The following is a 21,145-nucleotide window of genomic DNA, read 5'->3' as shown; positions in this document are numbered from 1 at the left end:
TCTTTGCTGAATATTCAACCGGGATCAAATGTGCTCAGGATGCCAACCCTGAAGGGGAAAGCAAACAAGTTGGAGGAAAGAGCCAGACAACAAAGTAAGGTATGAGAAGTTTTTGCCCTGGAGGATTACATACAATGAGCAGATTTGAGAAAGTCACTGAAAAGAAAAACATTAAGGTCTCATGTTGCTCCTGAATAATACATTTCCAACATATTTTCTAGGACTGCCCAAGTTCTATAGATGCCAAAACACCAGCATCGTTCAAAGCCAAGTTAAAAAAAAACAAACCATTGGCACCTCTGACATGCCCCCCAGCAGGAAAAATTCTTTTTAATTACACAGAAGAAAAACTTAATGATTAAGAATAAATCAGCGAATGTCATCTCATTTCCCATGCTCAGTTCTCCCACACCAAATACAAAGACTGACAGGGAGCCATTAATTTAGCCCCAGTTCTAAATTTCCAGAAGATGTTAAGGCAAGAATAAGATTGTTTCAAAAGTTTCTTTTCTGATCATGGTTTTGTCTAGGATTTTTCTTGTGACCATAGAATCACTGCCCAGTCTGATACCAGTCTCCCTTCAAGAGGAGAGCAGGTGCCATAGTGCTGCATTTTCTATACATGCCTCCTCTTTCTCCTGAATATCACACGTTAGTTTAAAAATATTTAATGGTATTTTCACAGCACCCCAAAGTGCTTTGGCTCTTTAGAGAAACATATAAAGTAAACAAGGTCACTGTATCAATTAACTTGGGATCAAAGACCCCCTTCTGCCATGAACTCTGTATCTAAGGCATCTGCAGACATGCCCAAGAAAGGAAGTTCTATTGCAGGTTGAAGGGAGTTATCCTCTAGCCTAAGTCATTTATAATGAAATGTAGCCCATTCCATGATACAAATGCTGACATTCCTCCTGTAGCAGTTCTTCTCCAACTTTAATTACAAGGATCCTATCCATCTTTTGTGCTGGGTACAAAAGGCAGTGAAGAATGAATATGCTGCACTGACAGGATATTAGAGAAGGTGAGAACCGATAGGACACGAAGGGTGGATAATCATATGAGTACCAGTTAGCAGCAATTTGCAATTTAAATTGTCCAGTTTGGGAACAAAAGACTGATGACTCTGGAGTGCTATATGAATTCTGAGGGCAACCAGATACAAGTGCAAAGAAAATGAACTTTTCAAGCAAAATAATCAGTACTTGTACATGTAACCTGGGCGGTACTCCAAAAGGTACCCCCTCTCCAATTGAAGGGATCAAAGCAGGTGCACAAGTGCTGTGGGAGATGTAGGGACTCTCCTCCCCCTATAGAGCAGAGCCAGACCACCACTGGGGACTTAACCATATACCTTTTAATGAGGAAACAATACTGGGAACATAACAGGCATAATCAGGGGGTATAGTGGACACTACAATGCCCCAAGGGGGCAGGATTCAACAAAGGTTAAACACTTACAATCATTGACAAAAGACAGGGTTAACAAAATATAAAACACAAACAGCAGAGCAAACAATACTGGTTGGGGAAATATAAAAAGGCACAAAATACACAATGTCAAAGGACAAAGAAATATAGGGCCTAGGTACCTGGAAGGGGAGAAAGGGGGAAAATACAACAGCCCCTTTCCACTGCAAGAAGAATTTCTCTTTGTTAGTTTACTCACCCCAAGTCACCAAAGCTGGGACCTGAACTTGGATTTCCCATGTGGCAGGCAGAAACATTGCCATACAGCTACCAGTACTGGTACTGCTCCAAGTTGCTAGGGGTCTTGACCTTCCTGGAGCCCCAGCCTCACGTCAAGCTGCCTGGCCTCTGATTGGAAGAGCTGGAAGCCGAGCTGGGAACCCCTCAGGTCGCTGCTCAGATCCTTGCTGAAGTAGGAAGCCTCTCCTGCTGGCCACAGCCTCTCGTAGGGGATCCTGGAGCCCAGCAGGAAGCCTCTCCTGCCGGCCACACACTGCGCTGCTGAGGGTCCAACTGCTGCCGGCAGGTCCCACTCCTTCAGGCTCTTCTGGGGCAACTGCTCCCACTTCACTGGCTCAGCTCTTGCTAGCTCTTTGAAGCTCCTTCCTTGTGGTCCCTCACTGGTCTCCCCTGAGTCAGCCGCGCTGCCCCTTTTATCCCCCTCCAGATGACCCAAGGGGCCAATCAGGGGACATGAGGGGTGAATCTCTGGGGCCTGATTGGTGAGGAAAGGGAATCCCAAGTTCTCTAATTATCTTTTACCCCTTCAAAACCCCTGGGCCAAATCATTACCAGATTGGTAAGGAAAGGGAATCCCAAGTCCTCCAATCATCTTTTGCCCTTTCAAAACCCCTGGGCTAGGTCACTGCCAGCTAGCCCATCACATACGTTTGTGCATGGAACAGGAGGATCAGGCTGATTTTTTTATATATGTTGCCTTGGATGGCAATGAGGTAATACCTAGAATGAAATACATATCTCCCTGTTATGAGGTCAGTACCACCTACCTTGGGAAAGGTTTCAGATACTTCAAACACTCAATAAAAATAAATGAGGTCTTTCCCAAATACAGTCTAACATTTAAAGCATTAATGAGAAAGAGTAGGAGAGGATAGGTACAGTAAAAGCACCCCCAGACAAATATGTTTTATAATTTCATGCCATCAGCATACACATCAGGGGCCAACTGGTATAATTTGTTATTAACAGGAAGAAATTGCAACTGGTTACCAGGTACCAACAGTCAAACAACATTTATTCATTCCCTAAACTCCACTTAGAAAGAAATTATTACTCCTTGAATTATTGGGACTAGCGTGTTCCTCTCTTTAATAATGTACAAGCGAACTTTGAGTAGTGTCAGCAGTAGCTCAGCTGGAGATCTCTAATTAAATTCAAACTATATTCAGAGATTCACTTAGGAGAGTTTGAGAAATAGTGTCTTAAAATATCTAACACGTGAACTTGCATTTTAACACTAGCCTTTCTTTAATTTCCATGTAGCCATCTTTTAAGTACCAGTGTTCTGGCCATAATACCACAAACGTTGCAAAGTGTAAACCTTCTGAAAAGCATCTTCTACTTACCAGAGCAATTAAGGTAAACACTTATGGACCAAATTCAGCCCTTGGAGGTGCTTCTAAGGCTTTTACCATTTCAAAGGGAATTAAATGGATACATCCAACAGTTAATTGTCCTATATTGTATAAAAGTGAATGGGCATGTCACAGGAGCACTACTAACACCAAGTTAAAATGGTTATCCATGAGTAGTTACTTGCAATAGGCACTATTACAGGTGATCACTACTAGATGACAGGAGGCATGCAATGGCATGGTTGTCTACAGCAAAGAGCTGCTGTTGGATGGAAATGGACAGACAAGACTTATACTGATATAACTTACATCACTTACCACTGTTTTGAGGTAGTTACAAAGGTGTAGGGGTTTACTTCAGCTGTGTGATCCTTGCTTATGTTGCTGTAAAATCTGAGTGAAGTAGTAGAAATGTGTTGCGGGTATATGACCTGCCAAGGAAGTCAGATCCCTGGAAATAATGCAATATATCCAGGGAGCTGGAAAAAGCAGCAACTTACACAGGAGTTGTAGGTTTTAAAATAATAAACCTATTTAAAACTACTTCCTCAGGAAGATTTTTCACTTGTAAATTGCTATTTGGCTCACCCTAGTGAATAGTACCTTATTTGACAGTAGTTCCATTAATTTTAATGAGATGCTTCACACAATAAAGAATAACACAACATGAGCAAGAGAAGGAGAACCTGTTAACCTGAAAATACCCCTTTAGGTCTTGACAGTCCAAATCACTGCTGTCATCTGGAGTAATACCAAAGGTTGTTGGTATTAGTTTTGGAAAAAAAATTAGACAGGCATTTTAGTTACTCAAACCAGGAAAGACCCCTAAAAATAAGAGGTCACATGTTAGTTGCATATACCAGGACTGCTCAACATTTGGCCTTCAGGCCAAATGCAGCCTACAGTGCCTTGGAATCTGGCCCCAGAGCTCCCCATGGGTCAGAAAATTTGGCATCAGGGGAAACAGTGGCAGTTAATACCAGCAGATACCAGTTAATACCACCAGCAGTTAATACTGCCAGCCATCCCCACTGCCACAATCCTAAGATCCATGCAATGGGTCAGACCTGAACCACAACCTTCCCCACACATGGCCAGACTGGGGCTGGGCCAAACACCCTTTCCTCCACACTGCTGGCTTGGGGCTGGGTCATGTCCCCTCCCCTCCCACCTTCTTGGGGCTGATCACAACCCCTTCTCACCCTCTCATGGGGCTAGGTCAAGCCCCCTTCCCCAGCTCAGCTAGATTGGGCCCAGGCTGCTTCCAGCCCCCCTCCACATGGCAAGATGGGCCTCTGCTGTGCCAGCCCTAGTCACCAGACTGAATCTACCAGCCACATCCAGCCAGCAGAGTGACCAGGCACTGCTCATCCAGCCCACTGGACAAAAGGTTGACCACCGCTGACATATTAAAAAGACCTAATGTTCTGAAATGGGTGCTCAGCACTTCATGTTTAATTTATTAATTTTTCTGGTGTCTCAAGTCAGGCAGCAAAAAACCAAAGCAACCCAAATGACTCCACACTTATCCAAAAAAGTTATTTGTCTCTCTTGAAAGCATGTGTCCCACTATGTCCTCTTCCTTGCACTATTTTTTCTTTTTTTTTTTTTAAACGTACAATTGACTTGCCTTGTAAATCAGTCCCAGTGACATCTAAACATCAACAAAGGCACTATTAAAGCCATTCATCCTTTGACTAGTCCCATACTTCAATCCAACTTCCCTCCCAACTCCACGAAAACCAATGAATGTTGCATACCATGAAGAGCATGAATTCTGGACTCTGACGGAACAGTCTAAAGTTCAGAATCCTTCACTAACAATATCCTGGTATCTATCTCATCCCAAAAGGCTCATCTGTTGGTGATTACAGATGGAGAAAAAACCTAGTTCTCTAGCTGTTAGGAACCCAACAATTTAAGCTAACATGAATAACCAGAACTATATCCAGAAATTGATCAACAACCAATGCAGACAACAGCATAATGTGCACTTTGCATGAAGCACCTTTTAACCAAGAAGTCATGTTCTTCAGTAGCTTAGGTTTCTGACATTTCCCAAAGAGCAGATTTGTATCATGGCTCTATGAATATGCATCTTAAAAGACCTATTCTAGCTCTGTTTGCTGCACAGAGCTCTACTAATTTGTCTTAATGACAGCAGTTTCATGCTGTAGGACCAACTTTTTCTCAAGAGCTTTAAAAAAGTTTTTAGTTCACAAGATTTGTTAATTATTATAAATAAACTCATTAGTAAAAAAACATCATAGAGCATGGGAAACCATAGTGGACTCAGGCTGCATTGTACTCCCAAACTGTTATAATCATGGGTAGCCTATGCCTTGTCTGGCACTTCCTCAGTTTGTTAAAATGCTTTCATCCAGTTATGATAAGGAATTTTTACCAATGGGAATTATACATAGCAATAATAATAAATCCAAGTACTTCAAGTACTTTATAATCATTCGTTTATTTATTCTGACAACAATTCTCTAATACTGACAAGGGAATGAATCTACACAAACACACATAACACACAGCAATCCTGTGTCCATCTGTGATGATATCTGAATGCGCCTTGCTTTATCTAAGTGAAAACTAGACACCTAGTAATGCTGCCATGCAATGTAAATATCTTAACAGTCACTACTGTAAGATCAACTATTCAGATTCACCCTGCAGATATATTCCTCCTCCTCACTTTCTGCTGCAAACTATTGTTCAGTTTTACTTTATGTTAAACAGCTGTTTTCTATGTGTAGATATATAGCCTAGGACAGGAGTTGGCAACACATTTAGGCAGAGTGCCAAAAACAGTCGCAACTTCAACTTGTAAGATGCTAGCATGCCAGGGGTGCATGGCAGAGGAGCTGCAAGGAGCCCAAACTGTTGTCTCAGTACAGCCCCAACCTTTTCCCTGCCATCCACCCCAAGGCAGGTGTGCCAAGCAAAATACCTGCACTTGCCACATACTGACCTTTGTGCTGGGGGTTGCCAGTCCCTGCCCTAGGAATTGCTGCATTTCATTAGTGCAGTGGTTTTCAACCATTTTAGATCAAGGCACTCCTCAATAGACTCAAAGCACTCTTCAGAAAATGCCAACTCTTAGTTTTCATTAGATTTTTTACTACAGACAAATAGAGTAATTCTGTTGCAAAGAACTCAGAAAGGTCACAACAGGTCAGAATGCTTTTAACACTATGGATTCCTTTTTAAAGTCTCTGGGTTTATCTTGTGAATGATGTTTTGAGAATCTAACAGCTAATATTATATGGCACCCTGCAACAGAAAGATCTCAAGGTATCTCAGGGTACCACAGCACCATTTGAGAATCACTGCATTAGTGACGGTGGCTAATTCCACCCTCCATCTTAACCAGTTCAATACAACATGTTTTATGTTATTACTAAATAAAAGTGTAACAACTATGTAACACATCATTTGCAAAGACTTCTTAGGAGAGTTAGGACATAAAAATTATATGAGCAGGTTAGAGCATAAAATGAAGGTGTAATACAGATCAATTCTGTGTATAACCTGCCCGAGTAAGGATCAATAATATGGTGTTATGTTTCTGTTTTTAGCACAAAAATATGTATGACATATTGTGGATAACCAATTCACTTGCTATATGTTTTATTATGTAACACAGATATTTTTATTAACTTTGATGTGTTATATACAATATTGTCACTGTGATTAGAGCAAATACAGCAAAGATGATGACTATAATTATCCAAAGGTTGTGTTGAAATGGAGAAGCGAATTTGATATGAACACTGGGGCCAAACTTCTCATGGGTATCTCTCCGGCTGAAGAACACCAATAGAGGTGGAATAACAAACTGGATAATGGTTGCAGCATAAGAGCCAGTTACTCCTACAATCACTTCTATATTCTCTGTAACCATTGCAATCACAATTGGTGGGAGAATGGTCAATATTGGAAAGATGAGTCTTTCAACAATCCAGATGTGAGAACACTGAAATGGGCTAAACATAGCCCACAGATTATCCCTTAAAGTCACTGCATTCAAGGGAAAGATGGCACTCACCTTAAAAGTGGTATAGAGTCCTAAGAAATAAATGAAGAACACCCCAGGAGCAACAGAGCAGTCCAAAAAATTTAACAGGACAATTGTCTGAATCTTCTCATTTTCAAAGGTGAACATGATTGTTAATGAAAGCAGGGCATAGAGAGTCCCAACAACTATGAAGACAATAGCAATACCAAAACCAAGATAGGCCTTGTTTTGTATAGGAGGGATGATCTGAGGAAGGGTGGCATGAGATACAGCAGCCAGTGAACAAGCTCCAAAGAGGTTTGGGAGAGCTCCAAAGTTAGCCAAGCTGGGATTTCCTTTGCCATGGCCAGTAGCTAGGAGGTGAAATGCCACGACGAATATGATGCAAAAAACTACAAAAGAAGAAGAAGAGAGTTAGAATTAAATACCAAGTTGAGAAATGGTTGATAAGGACTAGATGCTAAATATATTGCTGAAGACTGGTGTACCTCCATTATCCTTTTTTCCCCCCCCCCTAAATCCATGTATAAGCCATTACTACTTCCTTTTTTAAAATCACTGGCAATTACTATAATAAACAATGGAGACAAACATGAAACTATACTGGGAGTGCAAACAGCCCTAAACGTGGAAGGGTTCTGACCCAGATCTGGACTTCGTAGCAGGGAACAGGTTCATACAAAACAATGAGCTACTGTAGCAAAACCCTGAGTTTTTCTTTTTTATTATTATTTTAAAATACATTCCCTCCCTTCCCCAATAATTTTTTTACTTTTTCTCTCCCCCTCTATTCCCTATAGATAAGTACGAGTAAACTAAGACATAGGATAAGCTTTAGCATTTTATTTTAATAGCAAATTTTTATTTGTTTGTTTGTTTTTCTCTCTCTCCTTTATGGATAACCACTATTTTATATTATATAGTTATTATGCCGATATTTATTTTTAGTGTTTTATATTACTGTTTTACTGATTTTTACTTTTTTTTAGGCCTACATGTGTAAGTTAGCATAAGTCATGTCAAGCCCTCATCTTGTAATGTCAAGTCTCCATCTTGTGTCCCCTGCCTGGGCATACCCCATCGTAACTGTGTTGTGACTCATGACCCTCCTCCCACGCAAACTGGTTCCATGTGTGAGTGGGTGATTGACAGACAATGGCAGTAGGTCTAAAAATAGCTCACTCTGAATGACCAAACCATCAACTCGATGACCCAACCATCACCCTGCATTGACCCTCCCTCGCTCAAGATTTGGAAGACAAAGACGGCTGCAGAAACCAGCTAACCCACCATTACAGCCCAGTCTTCCTCCTGCCCAGGCAGGGGGTCGGACTTGAAGATCTACAAGGTCCCTTCTGATCCTGCTTCTATGATTCTATGATACATACACCTGAAACTGCATGTCCTTGCCTGGAATGCACATGCTCAGTACACCAGGGGCTGACCTTTGCCTGGGCATGCCCCTGCCACTAGGGTCATAGAAGGTCTGCCCCTATAAAAGAGGGCAGTGAACAGACCCAGTGGGACGCCCTCTCCATCTGGACCAGCACCATGCCACACCACTTATTCACCCAGAGGCCCTGCCGGCGACCCCCTCTGGACAACGCCTTGCTGAAGAAGACCCGGACTGGCCATCACAGATCAACTCACAGCCCAGGATAGGTAGCTATCACCCCCCTTCTTTCCTCAAGCAAAGGACCTGGACTCTGTTCTCTCCTGGTGGGTGGGTGGGTGGGTGTGTGTGTGTGTACACACCAATAACTTCATGGGGCTGTGTAGTGTTGTCTGTTTAATAAACCTGTTATTTTGAAACCCCGAGTTCAGTTTTTGTCTGTTTCCTGGCTGTTTCCTCCTTACCACCACTTATCTGCCTCCTAATCTCCTAGCTTTCTGCCTCTCAGTTTCCAGCCCCAAATTGCCAGCTTTCTGCCTCAGTTTCAGGCTCTCATCTCCCAACTTTCTACCTTTCTCTTTCCTGGCTGTCTCCTCCTTGCCACTGGGCTTTTTCCCTTGCTTCCACCCCAGCACCGGTGAACCTAGGGCCACTTGACCTTAAGTAACCCCAGCTCCCCTCCAGTCTGCCAGTTCTAAACCCGGCCCCAGCTACTTTCACTCTTGGTACTTTCACCGTCTTAGTTTTCCCTCTCTCATCTTAACCCCCATTCATCTCCCTCCTTCTGGAAATCTTTGACCCTTGATTTCCCCCCTCCTATAGTCACCAAGCACCCTAGCTAACCCAAGTACCCCAAGCACACAGACGCACCACACCACCCAAGTCAGGAACTCACCTGCGTGTATGTGTAGGTGTGTGGTGTGTGTGAGAGAACTGGTAAATACATATATACATATGCGTGGTATGTATGTGCGTGGTATATGAATTAGTAATCCATATATCCATACTGGGTTGCGGGTATTGACAATTGATTTTTGTCTAACTTTTGGTGTGTATAGTGTATAGTTGTTTTGGAGCTACGTGCGAAATGTCCTGACTTCGCCTAAAACCTTAATCTAAATTGTACCTTTAGAAGTTTTTTACAAAGAAAGTAAATGTCCTAAATTCCGAGAAATCAAAGCCTGGGGCCTTTTAACCAGACTGGTAAAAAGAAAAGAGTATTTACAGTGATATGGAAGTCTCCCCAAGAATAATTTAAAAATGCTCAACAAAGGTAATTTCTGTTGAGTAAGATCCGAGCCCAAATTTGGGAGTTATGATGAATTGAGTAGGAGGAGCCCAATGACGGCAGCTCACTCAATAAAAACCTGTAACTTACTGTCCCAATTTGGAGGTGACTTCACTTGCAGAACAACGAAGGAAGAATCGCAAGTATAAGTTCAGATTAGATTGATCGCCTAATCAAGCCTCTCCGTGAACACGAATCTCTTAGTTCACGCTGAAGCCGCGGAGCGCCCGAAAGGGACTGAAGGAAGGGGACGTAGTCCTATCACTGGTGAGCCCAGCTCATTGAATCGTATTGCTGAGGCCAGCCTATTGAACCGTACTACTGAGGCCAACCCATTAAATCGTACTACTGAGGAATGAAACTATATTTTGGTATTTGGCTTCTCGGAATTCTAGGATTGTAAGTATATTATGAAAAATAATAGTATTGATTCAAATTTAACTTTTAGTTGTAATTGTAGTTGTTTTTGTAACACTAATTCTTATAGCATTGTTTGGGAAGGAAGTGCATTCGGAGCATTGTTTCTGATACATGTAATTATTGTGTTCTTAATGTTTGTGGTGTTTCTTAAAGCTAAGCAGTGTTATATACGTAGCAAAGAGTTTTAAAATAAAATTGTGTTGTATAAATTAAGTGTGTAATCATTGTGAAATCGTGCAATCAGCTAACTACTCCCCCAGCCAGTGCATCAAAACGAATCAGTAAATTGTGTGGGATTTTCTCTATTCCATAACCCACTAGAGACAGTGCTTAGACTGGTAATCTTGGATGTGTATGCACCTGAGTTGGCAGAGTATGTGTGCATGCGCCTAGAGAGAGAGAGAGAGAGAGAGAGAGAGAGAGAGAGAGAGAGAGAGAGTGTGTGTGTGTGTGTGTGTGTGTGTGTGTGTGTGTGTGTGTGTGTGTGTGTGTGTGTGTGTGTGTGTGTGTGTGTGCGCGCGCGCGCGCGCGCAATTGTGTCACACCCTCCCATGTAACAGGACAAGTTTCAGATCCTGCAAGTTGACTTGGCCCTACAGGACAACACTACTAGAAATACAAATGTAAGAAATGGTTGAATACAGTAAGCATATGCTAAGCCATGTCCTCAGCCGGTACAAATTAGCACAGCTCCATTGATTTCAATGGAAATAATACTGATTTACACCAGCTAAGGATCTGACTCTTGCCTGCAAATGGGTACTTATGAGTCATGACCTGACTAAGATAGTTACGAAGGATGGAGCTGAGCAAGAAATAAATTAAGTTAACAAGTTTGACTTTGCAGGTTACTGGACGATTAACTCTGTATTACATAAAAGCAAAAGAAGAACCAAGAAATAGTCTCTACTTCAGTCCCACAGAGCTTTTATTATTATACGTATATATGTTTTTATAGCAAGACATATATGTATATATGCAAACACATGGAGCAAACATGTAGACATCACTCCAAATCTGCTTCCCTTACCTGCCTACTCCCCCCCCACCCCTCCCTCCCTCTCCAACACACACACGTGCACACGCACAAATTTTTCCGGTGGAAAATCAAGAAATCCCTTTGTGAATAAAAAAAATTATTTCTGATTTACAGAAATATTTAGAGGAAGTTTGATAAGTTCAGTATTAGTGACTCTCTTGTATTATGTTCATATAAATCCAGAGATTCACCAAAAAAAAAAATATCAGACAAACCAGTGAGTTTCATCTGATCTGGTGAATCTCACTGTAACAGATCAATAAATCACTGGACTTTGACAGTTCATTTTAGGAGCCTAATCATTTCCATCAGTTTTGTAACAGAACTCTGACCAGGAAACTTGTCAGTTTCAGCAACACCTTTCAGCATGTCCCCTGCTCTATGCAGTCTCTGTCCAGGGGAAAAAAAAAAAGATAAATTTGGACATAAGTCATTCTGCTAACAAATGGTTGCCATGTACTATTGAGATATGAGATCACAGAAGGTAAAGATTGAATAGACTGAAGGAGCCATTGATTCATCTTCAAGACACGGCAAGAATTTGTTACAAAAGCTCTACACAGCTCTACTTGAAGTACTCCTGAGCTACTTTTGTGTAAAGAGGTATTCAGCATAAGGGTTGTCTCTACTGACGCCGACGTCAGGTTCTCACACAGCGCCTTTTCGTTTATCTCTATTGACTTTAATGAAACTATGACAATTTACACAAAATGAAGTGCCTGATCCTAAATGACTATATTTCTAAAAGATGACTGCTCAAAGTGCAGATGTCCAATATCTGTCTTTACCAATTAAAAAAGACCTCATCAGAAACTTGTAAATGACTAAGACAGTTATATACATGCCCTTACACTACCATCCTCCTGCAGAGGTTCTTTCCCCATTGCAGGCCTGGAATGCAGGAACATATAGGCAGAAGATAGCAAGTTAAATGAAGAAAAGGTTATTATGGTTTTAAAAGAAAGACTGATATCTGAACTGCACCACTGCCCAGGAGCGCCAACTAAGATTGCAGCCTCTTTGTGACTGGCACTTGCGCAATCCCAATACCTGCTAAGAGACCATCCCCATCTCATGAGTGGGCAATTGAAAGAACAAAACGTAGGTGATTTAGCCATGCATTGCTATTCATTTGAATACTATGTTTCCTTTGAACTGACTGCACAGCTTCAAAAATCACAGCTAATTGTTTTCTGAAGAATGATCTGTTAATAGAAAGTCTGCCTGTTAAGAAATGCTGCCTCAAAAAGTAAAATATAAATATGCTGTGTAGGTTTTTAAGAAACTCCCTTTTCTCCAAACAGCTTTAATCCAAATATCAAGATTTTTTTCTGCTTGTTAAAGAATTCTATGCTACCATACAAGTACTAACATACAGTATAAGTTATTGCTATTCAATGTGTACCACTGACATTATGTCAGTGCCAAGAACCTTGCTTCCATTCATGTATGATTAATGGATAAACTGGCAAACACACTGTGTATGGTGCCAAATGCCAAGTTAGCTTGAGTTAATTTTTGCCAAGTGACATATAAAAAATATTCCCACTTGGAAACAGATTTCAGCTACCGGCAGGAAGTCTCAAATTCCTTCGCAAATTCCTAATCGTTTCATTCTCTTCCAAACTCTTATCTGTCAATAACCACACAAAACTCGGCTTCCAAATTGCTTTGGGAACCTCTTTATCCCAATGATGCCAGCAATGGTTATGTCAAGAAATTCTGATCTGGATCTGAACTCTGCTTAGAACTATGTTCAGGCTGTATCAGAGCAAAGTGTTTGCTTCACATGCATGTATTTGTCTAAGATAATAATATGCAAGATTATTTACCTTAATTCAAATCAACTTCAGGAGTAAAGGCATCAGGGGAAACAGCCATTCAGACAGGGCACCAAGGAAATGTAAGGCACCCTGCTTTCCTCCCCTCCATGGGCTACTTGTATCATAGTTATGGAACAGTTTGCACAAAAAGCTACTCCTGTCCTACATAGGTGAGTGGAGCGTTAACTCCACCCCTTCCCCCCTGAGCCAGTGTAAGAGAGGAAAATTAACCAGAGTCAGTTAAAAGGTTCTCCTTGGAGTAAATGGGAGAGACCAAGAATCAAATTGGAAGTCTCCAAGTCACAGTTAGGACACTGGGTTGTCCACAGTTTGCAGTAACTCTACAATCAAGCCCTAAATTAGGTTTATGATTTTTCTGTCCACCTGTACAGTACAGTGAAAGTACATAAAGCTACACAGCATCTATAAATACAGCTGGTGGGAAGCAAGAGATTCAAGTTTGAGACATATTTCATACAACTGCAAATTTCCCTATAAACTAATACAATTAAAAACAACATGCGCTATAGTCCGTTGCATGTCTTTTTGTTCTGATACATTAAATCTGTTACAAACTTTTGTTGAAACTCTAGCAGGCAGTAAAATGTGCAATACTAATGTGCTTAGGGGGGAAAAAACATGGTCTTCACTTATATCATTTATAGCCACGTTTGGGGGATTTCAGTTGAAAATATGAAGCATAGTTTTTCTTTCTAGGCTCATGCAGGCCCACAACAGAGATATGGCATATCCATTTCAGCAACTGCAGATGGTCAGTGACAGATGGAATTAAAGAGGGAAGCTGATAGACAGAAAAGGCCTTCTAAGTGCCACAACCAAAGCGCTCTCTGAAAAGGTGAGATGCTAATAGAAAAAGATAAATAAAGACATGGTTCAAACAAAGACCTGGCAACTTACACTCACATCTCACAGACAGAAGTGTAATTGGGTGCTTGAACCCCCTGTGTGGGGGCCACATGTGCAGCAACATTGATGTCTGTGCTGCCAGTCGTGCGGCAGCAGTTGAGTTGGCAGCACAGCTGTTACTATTTTTTAATCCCCCTCAGGATTGGCACCCAGGGCTGGTGCTCCAGTTGCCCCCATCTCTTATGCTACTGTGAACAGCAATGCTAGATGGGTTTTTCCTGCAACAAGCTGACAGAAATGTTCTTTTTTCTTTTTACTCCAAATTTAATTTTTATTCTCCTTCAAAAAAAAAAAAAAAATCTTTTCAACAACCAATTTTTTCAATTTAAAACCTAAAACTATTCGGATTTTATTTGCCCCCCAAAAGGGAACTTCTTCTATTTTGGGAGGGAGGGCTGGAAACTGAGGAGGGGTTTTTTTGTTTGGTTGGGGGTTTTGGGGATATTTTTCCAATAATTGTGTGGGAGTCGGGGTAGAGGAGGCTTGAGTTTTTTGTTGTTCTTTTGTGATGGGGGGTGGTGCAGAGGTTGTGGGGGCGGTTACAAAGTTTAAAACAAAAAGAAAAAATGTTGAGAAATGGTCAAGCAAATACAATAATTCTTGTCTGCATCTCTAGTGTCTCAGTAAACCTTCTCTTTCAGAATATAAACTTTGATCCTTCCAGACTATTAACCAAAGGCTGAACATTCATTTAGAAATTATTCCACTGCTTCAGGTATTACAGTGCACCGAGTTGCAGGTGAGCATACAAACCATAGGCCTACCCCACAAACAGTCCACATGCAGCATGCCCACTGGCACTGAAGTTAGCAGCAGCTCCTCATGCCAAGCACTCACAGAATGTGTGGCGCTATAACAGACTGAATGCACACCAGCACCTGTTAAAGGATCAGCGCTAGGGCTGTGCGAAATGGGAGCATTCTGTTTTGACCAGCATTTCGACAGAACACTGTTTCATTTTGACTTTTGTTTTGAGTCGAAACAGCTGTTCCGTTTCGTTCCGTCGAAACATTTTGCCGTTTCGACACTGTTTCGACATTTCACCCATAGGATATAATGAGGAAGGTCAAAATAGGCTATAACTTTGTCAGTTCTTGACAGATCTGGATGAAACTTACAGAAATGGTAGCACCTTCTGAGGGTATGATGCACACCAAGTCTCAAGAAGATAGGTGCAGGGGTTTCAGAGAAACTGTACCCCAAAGTCTTGAGAGAAAAATTCACGTCACATGTATGTGTTAAGCCACATTGGGGTTAAAACTGCAGGCATGCTAGCCCCTGATGAAGCAACAAAGCATGCTAAGTTTCAAGGAGATAGGTGCAGAGGGGTTCATAGAGCTGTACCCCAAGTGCACCCCAAAATCCTGAAAGCAAAACTCATGTCACATGTATGTGTTAAGACACAGTGGGGTTAAAACTGCAGGCGTGCTAGCCCATGTGGAGGCCACAAAGCCTGCCAAGTTTCAAGGAGATAGGTGCAGGGGTTTGGGGAAACTGCACCTCAAGCTGTGGACAAGCAAAATTCGTGACATGGATGACACTGTGTTAAGGCGCAACCAGGTGAAAGCTGCAGGCCTGCTAGCCCCTGCTGTGGCCACAAAGCCTGCCAGCTGTTGAGGAGATAGGTGCAGGGGTTCTGGGGCCCTGCACCTCTGGCCACAGGCAGGAAAAACTCATGTCATGGGTGCTTGTGCAACTGTGTCTATCTTGGGGCAGGGGGAACCACTGCAGGCCTGGCTGCTAGGCCCTGCTGCAGCCACAAAGCCTACCAGCTGTCAAGAAGATAGGTTCTGGGAGTTCTGGGGCCCTGCACCCCTAGCTGCTGACAGGCAAAACTTGTGACGTGTGTGCTTGTGCAACTGCTGCCTCTTATCAAGCAGCAGGACTGAAAATCCCCCATCACTTGTCACCAAGACCTGAGGGTTATAATTGACCACAGTATGAACATGAGCAGCAGTGCAGTGCTGTAGCCAGCAGGGCCAAGAATATGCTGGCATGCATGAATTGATGCATCTCCAGCAAAACCATTGCAAAGAAGTGATTCTCCTGCTCTACTCAGCACTGGGGAGATCGCAGCTGGAGTATTGCTTCCAGTTCTGGGCTCTGCACCTTAACAAGGACATGGTCAAGCTTGAGAGAGTCCAGAGAAGGGCCACTCGTATGATCAGAGACTTGCATGGCAAGCCATATGAGGAAAGGCTGAGGGACATGGGACTCTCCAGCCTGAAAAAGAGAAGGCTGAGAGGGGACTTGGTAGCACCTTACCGCTACATCAGAAGCGTACATCTAGGGCTTGGTGAACAACTCGTGGCCTATAACCATCTCGCAGGCCTACAATGGGGCCAGCCTGACTCTCAGCTCATCATGAAATTCCAGCACTCTGAAGGGCAGTGCCCAGCAGGAGGATCCAGAACTACAATGGCTGGCAGATGAGGATCCACGGGATGGGACATCAACAAGAGAGGTCCATTATGAGGTAAAGGGGGGTCTTCTATATCAGGTCCAGATGGGGCAAGAGACCAGGGCGGAGAGACACCAACTAGTGTACCAAGCATGTTCCACTGTCAAACCTGGCCATTGGTACATGACACCACATTGGGAGGGCACCTGGGGTGCAGCAAGAAAAAGGCATGTATTGCCCGTGAATTCTTCTGGCCACATTTACAAGATGATGTAGAGTGATGGGGTGTGGCATGTCCAGAGTGCCAAAAAGCTCAAGAGCAGAGGACTCCTAAAGCCCCTTTACAGTCAATGCCAATAATTGAATCACCACTCTCATGGGTGGCATTGGACATCATGAAACCACTGCTGAAGTCCCATGCTAGGTATCAATACATACTGTTCCTGGCAGACTATGCCACAAGATTCCCAGAGGCGGCACTGCTCAGGTGAATCATAGCAACCTGGTGGTGGAAGAGTTACTAAAATGGATTGCCCATGCTGGGATACCTCATGAGATCCTCACCAACCAGGGGACCAATTTTATGTCGGGAGTAATGAAGGCACTGTTGCAGCACCTTACACATTACCCACTGAAGACATCCATGCACCACCCCCAGTCCAGTGTGTTAGTGGAGAGGCTAAATGGGATGATCAAGAGAATGCTTCGGAAGTGCGCCCAGGAGGACCCACACAACTGGGACACGGTGTTAACACCATTGTTGTTTGCACTGTGTGATGCACCATAAGAATCAACTCAATTCTCACCCTTCCAGCTAGTATATGGGCACAACCCGAGGGGCCTGCTGCATATGATCAGGAAAGACAGAGAGGCCAGCAGGACGTAGGGTCACAGCAGAGAAATTATCACTGGGAGCTATAGAAATGGCTGTACTGAGCACAGCAGATCGCTAATCAGAATATAAAAGAATCATAATTGCAGCAGAAGGCCCGATACGATCATGGAACAAGGGCGAGAGCATTCCAGCCAGGGGGTATGGTACTGGTTCTACTCCCCACATCCATGAGCAAACAACTCACGACATGGCAAGGACCATTCAAGGTGGTCAGACAGGTGGGGCCTGTAGTCTATGAAGTCTTTAAGCCTGGACACCAAAGGGAGCACCAAATTTACCACAACCTACTCAAAGAGTGGGAGACACTGGATGGCATTGCATAATGAAGAGGACAGGGAGTTCAGAACCTCTTATCTGGAGCTGAAAACCGGTGAGACACCAAAGGCACAAGTCCAATTCAGGAAAGAACTGACCACAGGGCAACAATGGGAAGTGGCCAAGTTTGTAAAGGCATTTCAAGATGTATTCCAGCAGACTCCTGGATGGGCTAGAGGAGTGGAACATGACGTTAGAACACTGCCAGGGACACTAGTCAGAGAAAGGTGGCGACCCATCCCGTAACTGCTGCAAGAAGAGGTCCACCAGGAGATAGATAAAATGCAGAAGGAGGGTACCATCTTCCCATCCTGGAGCCCATGGCACAGCCCCATAATGGGTCACCAAACCCAATGGGTCACTTCGATTATGTATCGATTACTGAAAATTAAATGCATTAGCAACTTTTGATGCCTTCCCCATGCGGCACATCTACTGGAGAAAATAGGGGAAGCGAAATTTATATCAACTGCAGACCTATTCAAGAGATACTGGCAAATCCCCACAAAGCCCTCAGATTGTGCCAAGACAGCATTTGGAAGCTGTGGGGCTTATTTGAATTCTCACGTATGCCATTTGGGCTTAATGGGGCTGTGGCCACTTTTCAAAGACTGATGGACTCACAACTGGCCCCACATGCAGCCGCCTATATCGACAATATAGTTATCTTCACAATGGATTGGGCACAGCACCTCCACACTCTGAAGGCCATCCTAGGGGAACTAAGAGCGGTCAGGATGATGGCTAACCCTAAGAAATGCAAACTTGCCAGGCAAGAGATCAAATATTTGGGGTTCTGCATGGGACGAGGGATAATCAAGCCCCTAAAGGACAAAGTTGAGGTGATATGATGCTTCCAGGAACCACGTAATCAACAGCAACTACAATCATTCCTGGGGCTCATCAACTATTATCATAGATTCATATCACACTTTGTGGAGCTAGTCAAACCCCTAACAGATGCTTTACAAGGAAAATCCTCAAGGACCCCACAATGGTCTCCAGAGATGTGTGAGATTTTTGAAAAATTAAAGGAGGCACTGTGTAAAGATATAGTGGTACGTACCCCTGATTTTGCAGCACCTTTTATCTTGCAAACTGATGCATCAAACAGTGCACTGGGAGCCATTCTGCTGCAACAATGAGAAGAAGAAGAGCACCCAGTAGCATTCACTAGTCATAAGCTTAACTTGGCGGAGGTCAGGTATGCGACTATCAAGAAGGAATGCTTGGCGATACACTGGGCAATAGAGTATTTTAGATATTATCTGCTAGGTTGGAATTTATAATAGTCATGGACCATGCCCTATTGCAGTGGTTATCAAGGTCTCACATAGAAAATGCTTGTATAACCCACTGGGTGCTGGCCCTACAGCCGTTTAAGTTTATGATAGTACACTGTCCCGGCAAGGACAACTTTGTTGCCGATTTTCTTTCTAGATATATTAGCCAAGAAGACCCAACAAAGGAAATGCTGCAAGCACACTGGGGCAGCACCAGTTGACAACAGAAGACCGACATAATGTCAAGACACCACAAGGCAACTTAAGGGGGGAGGTCTGTGGTGGCTGGGGTTGCTCACAGGGGTCTGAGGCACCGGGAACAGACCCTGACACTCCCAGGGACCCCAGCGCCACAGAGAACTTACCCGGGAGTGAGTCATGCAAGCCGGCACTGTGCCAGCTTCTCAAACATCTGTCAATCAGACTAGGCAGTGGCCGGCTGATGACATCAGCTGTGGCTGCCACCATGGGAGGTTTAAAAACTCTGGCAGAAGCCAGGTGCTGAGGGAACAAAGGAGGCGATGTGCCAAGCTTGCCGGGGTGCAACCCAGACAGCGCAGGTTCCGCCACGACACTGATCCACCAGAGGTGAGTAGGAGGAGTGTAAGGGAGCCAGAAGGGACTCCCCCATGCAGAGTTCCCAGAGAAAGGTTTTGGGGCTCTGTCACTGCCTTGGGAGCTCTTAATCATTACAACCATCCTCGAACCCATGGAGGGTACAGCAGTTCCAGGCCCAGTGAAGGGACAGAGCAGGACCCAGGATCAGGGACGAGTGCCAGGCTGCAACTACAAGCCTGCACTTCACACTGAGGCTGATGGGAGGCCATAAGGGGCTGGAGACAGTAATTGGACATGATGGCCTTCATGGTTGGCGAGTGGACTGGGGTGTAGGGGAGGCAGAACCCCAGGACCAGCCACACCAAGTCAGTGAGTATTACCATCTGCTGAACAGAGCAGGGAACACCACTGAACCCCTCCTTTAATTACATTTCCATCAAATCATGGCAGGAAAGTCATGGTGCCTGACCTAGGAAACAGAAAGATACTCACAACACCAACTGAGGGTGTCACAACATCTCAAGTCTTTTACATATGTAACAGAAAGTTGGTATCCTATTTCTGATCTCTCTGGTATCAATTATTTCTTAATCACCTCTGCAAGTATTTAGGGCTAGGATTTTTTATTATTATTTCCTCCCCTCTACCTGATCAGTCTGCTTACGTTTTCTGTACTTCATGACTCAAAGTGTATTTCAAAGAATGAATGAAATGTGATTTAATGAATGTGTGTTTAATTGCAAGCATTCTGATTGCCTGGTTATTATATTTTTTTTTCCATCTCCCTGTACACTATCATAACAAGTTAAGAAAACCTCATTTTCCTCTCCTTGAATAAAGGTTATATCACAAAGAAAACTCTAAAGCACTTGTTTAATCTTGAAATGTGTTTAAATCCCAAATTAGCATCTTCAAGACGAGACATATTGTACTAACAAGATACTGATGGGCAATGGTTTATTAACAGATTTCAAGTTAAGAATATCTTGCCCTAAAATGTGAGGCATTTATGAAAACTCCTACATTTTTCCCTACTTTACTCATGTATAAATATTTTAGTCCATAAAGAGACCCGGAGCCTTCTATTCCAATCATTGGTCATTAACTTCTAGTGCTAAATTTTTCATACATTCAAAATCTACATGGCTCAAAAATTATGTATTTGCATATACAAAATACTGCTTTTCAAAATATGCACAAAAGGTGAGGTGAGGTTCACCCTGGCTTTTTGACTAAAGAGGTTTTGCGACGGTGACTATAAAGCAGTTGTAGCAGTTGATGCCCAGCAACTACAATAACAGTCCCTGAGCTTTAATAATAATATGAACCAGAACCCCTGCATATTCCTTTCATTATGGCTCTGTAACTGGTCATAACATTTTCCAGCCCCTTTCTAGGTCCAGCTATGTAGTTCAATGATCATCTGTAACTTCCAGTCAGATGCATCATACTTTCCTCACATGCAGGAATAGTGTGTTCTGTTACTTAGATTGCCTCCAAGATTTATTGCTAAGAACAACCATACCATCTGTTGGAAATGCCTGCTTATTTCTTACTTTTTTCATTTGTTTGTATTTAGTAGAGAAAACCAAATCTGTGATACATTTAAACTTATGCTGTGTCATATAATGTAACCCAGATTCAGGAACCCAGAACCATTGTATACAATGGTTTCTACCCATGGACCAGACTTCATTAAAGCCATTGTAAATTC

The 21,145-nt window shown here is 43.0% G+C and overlaps 1 protein-coding gene across 6 annotated transcripts in view; it reads right to left on the bottom strand.

Annotated features, from left to right (window-relative positions):
- Positions 1-5,533: 5,533 nt before the first annotated feature.
- LOC112550176 (transmembrane protein 104-like) overlaps positions 5,534-21,145 on the bottom strand; it is a 92,043-nt gene continuing 76,431 nt past the window's right edge. For 5 of the 6 annotated variants that reach the window (XM_025203197.1, XM_025203190.1, XM_025203202.1 and 2 more), the window contains one exon: positions 5,534-7,481. In XM_025203197.1, coding sequence (XP_025058982.1) covers positions 6,727-7,481 — 755 coding nt within the window. In that variant the 3' untranslated portion in view covers positions 5,534-6,726. The remainder of the gene's footprint in view (positions 7,482-21,145) is intronic. The other variant, XM_025203213.1, reaches the window with a different exon arrangement.

The sequence above is a fragment of the Alligator sinensis genome, unplaced genomic scaffold (assembly GCF_000455745.1).
Source record: "Alligator sinensis unplaced genomic scaffold, ASM45574v1 scaffold73_1, whole genome shotgun sequence".
Lineage (NCBI taxonomy): Eukaryota > Metazoa > Chordata > Crocodylia > Alligatoridae > Alligator > Alligator sinensis.
Note: the sequence above shows the minus strand (reverse complement) of the source record. Positions and strands in the feature narration are given on the sequence as shown.